General features: G+C 38.7%; 1 protein-coding gene across 3 annotated transcripts in view; it reads left to right on the forward strand.

Moving 5' to 3' along the window:
- Positions 1–3,238, forward strand: part of PPP2R5E (protein phosphatase 2 regulatory subunit B'epsilon) — a 70,978-nt gene extending 67,740 nt beyond the window's left edge. For 2 of the 3 annotated variants that reach the window (XM_014871359.2, XM_014871360.2), the window contains exon 14: positions 1,026–3,238. In XM_014871359.2, coding sequence (XP_014726845.1) covers positions 1,026–1,125 — 100 coding nt within the window. In that variant the 3' untranslated portion in view covers positions 1,126–3,238. The remainder of the gene's footprint in view (positions 1–1,025) is intronic. The other variant, XM_088166326.1, reaches the window with a different exon arrangement.
- The last annotated feature ends 5,188 nt before the right edge of the window (positions 3,239–8,426 follow it).

An 8,426-nucleotide genomic window follows, 5' to 3' on the forward strand; every position in this document is an offset into this window, starting at 1 on the left:
TATTTAATTTTAAATACTTTCTAGTAACAATAGGCTCTTTTTTTTTTCCCTTTACTGTTCTGCAGGGATTTATCTGAAAGTTGTTTGTATTTTTTTATATGTTTAAAATCCTCTTGGGAAATCAAAATTCCAAACAAATGAGCCAGATGTTGGTATGTTGACTGAATCAAAGTGTGTAGGAATATTTCTAATCCCTTGAAATACTTCTCAAGACGTCTGTAATGTGACTGGCAGAGAATCTGTGTATCTGTCATTGTTAGATTTCCATTTCATCTAAACCTACAAGGTGATGTCATAGAACTTGAAAGCATTTTGTGCCTTGCAGTCCCAAGGAAATTTATTCACAGTGAGCTGTGGCAGAGACAGGAAATTTAGAAAGCAAACAATGCAGGTAAAGTAAATGTTAGGTTTGCTGTTTAATTTTCTCAAATCAGCCACTGAAGTCTGTTGTTAAAGCAAATGCTACAAAGATCTTGCAGGAATCTGGTGTGGAGAAGGAGTAACTCACTGAACAAAAGGCACATCTTGTAGGTTGAACTTTGCTTTGGTTGGTGCCTAAGCTATAGGGAAGCCAGCAGTCAATATAAATAAAAATAGTGATTCTAAGAGAATCAGGGAATGCTTTCTAGAAAGTGGCTGTGATTTAGAAGATTATATATGCCTTAAATAAGTAAACATAAAAATAATTACATAACGTAGTCCGAATTGTTAATTTTTATAATTTTGACAGATTTGTAGTGAAAATCCACTGCATTTTTTAATTCCTCATTGCAAATTAGTGTTTATGAACACTGTCACTTGTGCTCAGCTTACATTTTGTGCTCTTCTCATATTGCTTTGTTTAGTTATATTTATGTAGGTAACAAAAAGGAAAAAAAATACTAAAAAAGTTAAATCTGTATTAGGAAATTGCAGATGTGTTCAAGAAAATTAGTGCAGCTATTTAATGTCAACTACATATTTTTAAACATAAATATTATACAGTCTTCTCTCCTGCTAACTCTTTGTTTTATTTCATCTGTCAGTGAGAAGAAGAAAGAGAAAGAGCGTGAAGAACTGTGGAAAAAACTGGAGGATTTGGAATTAAAGAGAGGTCTTAGACGTGATGGAATAATTCCAACTTAACAAAAAAACAAAACAGCATTATTAACCTGTGGAGTCACACATTTATGTAGTAGAAGATGGAGCAACAGTTTTCTGTATTGTGCAACTTTACAGTAGATTTCACATTTGTTTCATTATTACAACAGCACTGTATATACCTGTCTCTAAGTAAAGGAAAAAAATAAGGACTTTAATCCAAAGTTTGGACAACAGATGGACTTCTCAGAACTTTGCAAACATAATCATTGTTTTAACCCTTCTTTAAAACCAGTCTTCAAAGATCTGTTGATGAAAATTGCAATGTCAGATTCCATTGTCAGGACCTGTTCCTTATTTATCGTTAGCAGAGAGTATAATACAACTTTCAAATGTGAACAATCTTAAAATTTAGCTTGTCTTTCTGCTAAACTGTTACGTGTATTTATAGTAAAAGAGAAAAAAGACTGTCATTTCCTTATGAGTTTGTGTAACATCCTCCTTCTCTGGATAACTTTACTGTAATTTGACTTCCTTTTCCTTTTGCATATCTTCATAAGTTGAATGTCCATTCAGATCAGGGCCATGAAAAACATTGGTCCTGAATAAAAGTTTTGTTTACTGGTGTGAGCATTTTTTAGTACCAGGCTGTCTCTGGTGCTTCCTTAATTTGAACATTAGGAGTTAAAAAACAAGTAGGTGATAAACATAGTAGGAAAGGGAGCTTTGGATTCATGCACCTATTTATTGCAATCCAAATTTGTGTCCACAATCCTTGGAAAAAAAAAAAAAAGGGCAGTGGTAACACCCTGGACTTCAATACCTAACCAGTATTAGTGATGCAGCATTGGACACATGTACCAGAGTTGGTTTAGAAACACCAATTGCTAAATTATTACAGTATGTTCTTATTGGACCATTCAGAAAGAATAAAGACACATGCTAAACAACACAAGCATGAAATTGGTCTCCAGTGGTCGTGGATTTAATTGGAAATTGAATTGAGATAGCAGTTTGGACAGTTTGGAGTTGTTGCCTTACTTTTTAATATGTATTTATAAAGTGTTCCAGCAAAAGAGGATGTAGCCTCTAAGAAACATACTCTAGTGTTTTTGTGGTTCTAGTACTATTACTCATCACAGTACCAGCCCTATGGTCTTAGCTGGAAAGGATTCTGGATAATACACTTCTGCATTCTCATCTGGATGCTCATTCCTAACTACTGTATTTGTTACCAAAAGTGGTTCTACAAATGCTACTGAAAAAAAAAAAAGATTCTGGAAATCCTAATGTTCTGAGTATTAATAATAAAGTTTAAAATGCTTTTATATCAAAGGTGCATTGTGACCAAATTGTTTAAAACAAAAGAGGAAAAAAAATACAAAAACAAAGAAGAGGGCTGTATTATAAATATACATTATTGGCTATCTGCTTTGTATTTGAAAGTGGAATCTTACATCTTTGGTAGGTAAAATGCTGATAAGACTTATGTACAGTATATATTTAGCTAATGCAGTTGCATTATTCTATACCGGAAGGTATGTGTTTCAGGATTTTTCTCCAGGATGCTTTTGAACTGTTATAGACATATGACAACAGTGAATTGATAATCCTAAACCATCAATCCAGCAGTATTTACAGTATAAAAATGAATTGGTGTTCATGAGTCTTTGTGATAGTTGCAAACATGAATTTATGACCTGTTGCCATTGATAGAAATACAGTATAAATACAAGCTTGTATATTTTTCTTCCTACCATTTAAATATACAGTAGAATCTGAAGTTTTCTTGTTTTCAGGCACGGGAAAAAGGTAAAAAAGAATTCCCTCCTAGACTACTGACTGTTTCAGGATTATCAGGTCACAGTTTGTACTCCTGGGTCTGCACACACAAATGTTGTAAACTCAAGATTTTGTAAGAACTTGACACTGTTAATTCTGGAAAAAAAAAAAAAAAGTGGAACTAGTCATATACAACACCAAACACAACATGATTTTATGGGATTATTATGAGCTTCTTCTAAGAACATTGACTGGGACGCAATGTAAATTAGGCAGTTACTGTCATAGTTGAAACATTTTATTTTAAAGTGCTGAAGCAAAGGTGCAAGCTGAAATACTGAAGATTAAATAAATTTATAACAAATCATGTCCCTTAGCCCATTGATTTTGACAGTCTTTTATTTCTGTTACCAAAAAAAACCCAACTTGCTAGTGTGATTTCTGTGTGAAATGATCATTCACAGTACAAGAGGGTGGACTCAAACTCATGCTCAAAGACTATGTTCCATTGTGAAAAACTGAGAAAGAATGGAGGAATAAAACTTCATGTTTTTCACCTGGTGGAGTAAAACACAACAATGTGAAATTAGAAAAAGCACCTTGTCCTGTACTTAGAGTTTAGGTGAGTGTTGTTTGTTCATACCTGTTTTTGGTTTTGCCATGTCATTATTGATCATACAAAACTGAGGAGAACCTGGTGGGTTGCAATATTTCGTGGCCTCTGCCGCGGGGACAGCGGGGAGTGTCTGACGTTTAGAGATGATTTATCACTTCTGACAAGGAATGTTCCTTTGAGGAGAAGATGATGTGCTGTTGTTGTGAAGTCGCTTGACTCTAAAGGCTGGGTGATGCACCTGAGGAAGCGCCTGCTGCCCGGACCCCGCGTGTGCCGCAGTCCCTGCGCCATGTCCGGCCCCACGGGGCTCCACTGCTCCCGCTGGAGCTGCAGGAGGAGGAAGAGGAAGGCAGCCCGTGGGCCCAAGTGTGATCAGTGCATCAGAAATTGCGCTTCTGTTTGCTTCTTGAGTTCCACAAACCACCTTTGTTTGTGTCAGTGTTGTTGTTGACTGCTCGTCCGGCAGGCGTTGGGTGGTCCTGCGTGTCCTGGGCCACATTGGTCTCGGGGGGAAGGGTTGGGCACTCCGTGCTCACAGGAAAGAGCTGCAAGGGCATTGGGTCATGGGGATGTAACAACTGTACAAGTAAAGTTCCTCTCATACACTCTGAATTGACCACACGTTGCTTTCTTCATCTTGCACGTCTCCCTTGCTGTTTTCCTTTCGTTGCTTTCGAGTGTTTTTTGTCTCTTTTCCAAAGGTTGGAATGCTTTAAATGAAAGTATTCTAATGCCACTGGAGCCTTTGCTTGCAGGGTTACAGTAAATTTAATCTTGATTTTGTTAGCATAAGTAAAAGGGTTTAATTTATTTTTTTATCTGTTCTCATATATGGAAAAATCGAGGGTGTTGGAGCCAAGAATTGCTTTAGTAAGAAATGCAGCAGCTGTACTTACAGTATATGTTTGTAAGTACAGCCTTAGGCTCTCTCACTCCATGGAAAAGAAAATATATTAGGAGCTCTAAGAAGCTCTTCATTGTTTTGTGAGGAGTAGGAAAGATGAGATTCTTCTCCCTCCAAGTAAAACTGAAATAATTTCCTTTTAGTTCTGTCTTTGAAAACAAAGATGCCGGTTTTTCTTAATTGTGTGACACCACTATCCCAAAGTATTTGCCCTTAAGGAAGACAAAGGTGATGATGCTCAAGATTGAAGAATGTTTTTATTTACTTGTAGCTTTTTAAATTTGGCTCATGTGCTTCCCTTCCCTTAGCAGCTCTGGAGTGAGCCATGAGTTAGTTTTTTCCTAGTTGGTATGTGCAGCAGATTTTATGTAGCCCAGTTTTCCATTTTGAACTCAGTGAAACAGCATCTTGAGACACAATGGAATTACTTTCCGTTGAAAACCTTTATCCCAGTGTTGCTTCCCGTCCACAGAAGCGTGCGCTTTTTATCACGACCTCTCTAAGAGTTTTTGTTACTTGGATCACCTGCTGTAAATATGTTGTATTCATAACCTCGTGGAGCCATGAGGAGTTTTCAAATATAAATAGTACCGATACATTTCTTGTTGTTGTCCTATTTTTGATTGTAGTATAGCGAATGACCTGTCATGCTTTTTGTTTGAAGGTTAGCATTAGATTCATAGATCTTAATATTTTAGCATTTCATTGTTTAAGCAGGAGAGGGCAGCAAAAGTTCATTTTTCCCCATAGGAATGCTCTGGTCCCATTACTGTTTTTAAACTTAGGTGCATCTAACTATCTGCGGGTAGGGGGGAAAAACGAAACTTTTTTATATATATTAAAAGGTGCATATGAAAATATATAGACTGGTCTAACCAGACTGTGAAAATGTCTTCTACTCTACATCCAAGTAATAATAAAAATATCTTCCACCTCTGGATAAAGTACAAGCAGGTCTTAACTCTTGGATTCAAATGTCATTCTTTGGAAACAGTTTACTTTCTTAAAAATGGTATCAAAGAAACTCAAACTCAATGGTGCTCCCAGCCATAAATGTGTTATCTTCCTCTTTTGCACATGCTCAAGAGGCTCTGTACTGTGGGTGCATCTAAATAAAGAAGCAATGAAGTGTTTTCCAGGTGCTTGGCTTTTTTTTCCACCTCCTCCCATCTAAACTTCATGGGCCTTTTCAACAGTGAACTTGCAGCAATCAGGTACCCATCCACATAAAGACACTTGTCTGGAGAAAAAAAAAAACCAACAAAAAATGAGGCAAGGAGGTGGTAATTTAAGTTTCAGCCAGAATTACCATAGTAAACACTCACTTTTCATTAAGTTGATTTTTCTCAGAGGTTCTCTGGTGATGGTGAGTATCCTTGTAGCTCACAGAACCCCCCTGTGAGGGAGGTCAGGAGCAGGGGATGCAGGAAAGAGGCATTAAAGCCACACACTGTTCTTTGGGAGCCCTCTGAGCCTTACACTTTGCAGCTGGTGAAGGAATTTGCTCCTTTATGGCGAGGTTCTTGTGTTTCATTCCTCGGGCTGTTCTGCCTTGCAGTTTGGAGGTGAAGGGAAAGGCTGGAGATGGGCACATACAAGGGGAAACCCTCTGGAGAGAGCCATGGATAGAGCCTGGAAAGGGGCACTGCAGGTGAAAGGCTTGAGCAGCAGTGTAGGAGAACTGGTTGCTTCAATAAAATGAGAAAATATTTATTTAACATCTGATTTTTAAATATCACGTTTTTTACATGATTTGTTCCAGTAGTCTAATCCTTAATTATTTCCATTTTTTCTCCAACTTTAGTTTTTATCAGTTGGATCTTGCCTGTCTTTGTCAGAAGAGCTCATTATCACAAATCTTTTTAAATACTTGTAAGACAGTATTCAGATCACTTAACAACTTTATGTCTCTACTTATTGCAAGGCAAGTATTTTCTAAAGAAGTTAAAAAAAAAGAACATGCAGTAAGTTGGCCTCCAGGGTAGGATTTGTCTTCTTACTTGCAAGTTAGAAATCAACCTTTACAGGATTGGAATTAAAAACTTAAATTAGTTTCTACTTTCAGTAATGATAATTGCTTTGCTAATTTTTCATCTTGTTCTTTCCTTCTCAGGGACATTTTGGTTTCTCATGCAGCAGCAGAATATCTGGTTTGTCTCACGTTAAGTTTGGACCTCAGCTCACAAGTGTGTGTGTAGCCTATGAAAGTAGTTTTGTGTGCAGGTAAAGGCTGTTCAGAAAGCTGCATTAATTAGTGCCTCAGTGCACTCTGAAGGAATAGCTTGGGAGTTAAACTGATACAAGGTCTCAAATTATGATCTGTGGTTTTAAAGACTAAGCACTGGAGCTGAAGCTGAAGCAAGTATCCTGAATTTGTTAGTAAATACCTTGGAAGCAAGTGTACTAACCCACTGTGAGCAGTGACCACAGGCTCTTCTGGGAGTTTCCATGACATGAGAGATGTTCATACAAAAACTTTATCTTGCATTACTTTTATGATTGGTTGGTTTTGTTTTCCTGCTGTCCATCTTGTCTATTCAGTATTATCCCCCTTGGAATCACTGAGGGGGTGAGAAGTCAGGGGTCACTCGGGAAGGATGGAAAGGTTGAGATGCATTTAAGGAAATGTCTGGTTTTTATACAGTGGTTCATACTTGGATACACACTTGAAAGTGTCTGGGAATTTGGCATTATCCCTGGATCTGGGAAGGCCTTCCAAATACAGAATGAGAAAGGAATATTCTATACACCACCTGAATCTTGTCAAATTCTTACTTTGCAAGGTTTTCCTTGTGTAAGAAGCCTCTGCACTTCCCTGACAGAGGAAGCAGTGACCCAGCCGTGAGTATTCCTGGAGCCCCAGCAGGAGCAGCTGGGGCAGAATGGCTCTGACAGCCAGGAAGGAAAGACCTTGTGTTTGCACAAGGATGTGTGCAGCCCTCCAGCAGTGAAGGCAGAGCTTACCTGCAAACCTTTTGTGAACTGAGCAGGCTCGGGTCGGGTTTGAATCTTTGCCTTTTGAATCTTCAGCACACATGGTTGGGCTGTGTGAGCAAACTGGACAAATTATCCAGCTCAGTTTTAGGTTTTAATGCTAATTCTGCAAAGTGTACTGAGTAAGGTTACAGCTTATGCTCATCTGTCACCCCAAAGACTATGCAGGAACTCTCCTGCTTTTTTTAGATATTTGGCAATGTTTGTGATGTGCATGAGTGGAAAATCGCTGTATATTTGTTTAACTGTCTCCAGCTAATATGGGCATCTGCATTTCATAATCTTCCATTTCAGGCATCTTGGAGGCACCAAGCTCAAGTCTGCAGGTGGCAGATCTTGGAGTAAACTGCAACTTGGCAAAGGACACTCTTGATTTCTAGAGGAAGGAAATGTGGAATTCAGACAGTGGTAATTAGTTTGTTAGTCCACAGACTATTTCACAAGCACAAGGGGATATTCTTGCTATTTGCTCTCCATGACACTCATCAGACAATAATTGTCACGGTTAGTGGTTATGCACATTGCAAACATCAGTTCTGGCCAGACAAAAATGACTCAGGAATACAAAGAAAATAATATTTCCCACTGCAGTGTGGAGCCCCCAGCCCCTCTTCCTCCTGTGCTGCACTCGGTTCTGCAAACACAGGTGTAAGGACTTGTAGTGGGCTGAATTTAAGCAAAATGTGCTGTTCTAGTTGAGATTGTTGTAAGGGGAAGATAACTACAGACCAGGGGGCATTTCAGCCTTTTCCAAGCAAATGCCTTGCCATGTGTCAGCTAAAGAAATGGGATTTCTTTAGAATTGAAAGATCAGGTTGTTTCAGGCCCCATCCAATCTGGCTTGAACACTCCCAGGGTTGGGGCAGCCACGACTTCTCTGGGCAGCCTGTGCCAGGGCCTCACCACCCTTGCAATAAAGAATTTCTTCCTAATATCCTGTCTAACCCTGCCCTCCATCAGTTTGAAGCCATTCTCCCTCTCACTACACACCATTGTAAAAACTCCTCTGATCAGTATCTGCAAAGATCCAAAGCTCACAAGCTGCACAAG

The sequence above is a fragment of the Sturnus vulgaris genome, chromosome 6 (assembly GCF_052056855.1).
Source record: "Sturnus vulgaris isolate bStuVul1 chromosome 6, bStuVul1.hap1, whole genome shotgun sequence".
Classification (NCBI taxonomy): domain Eukaryota; kingdom Metazoa; phylum Chordata; class Aves; order Passeriformes; family Sturnidae; genus Sturnus; species Sturnus vulgaris.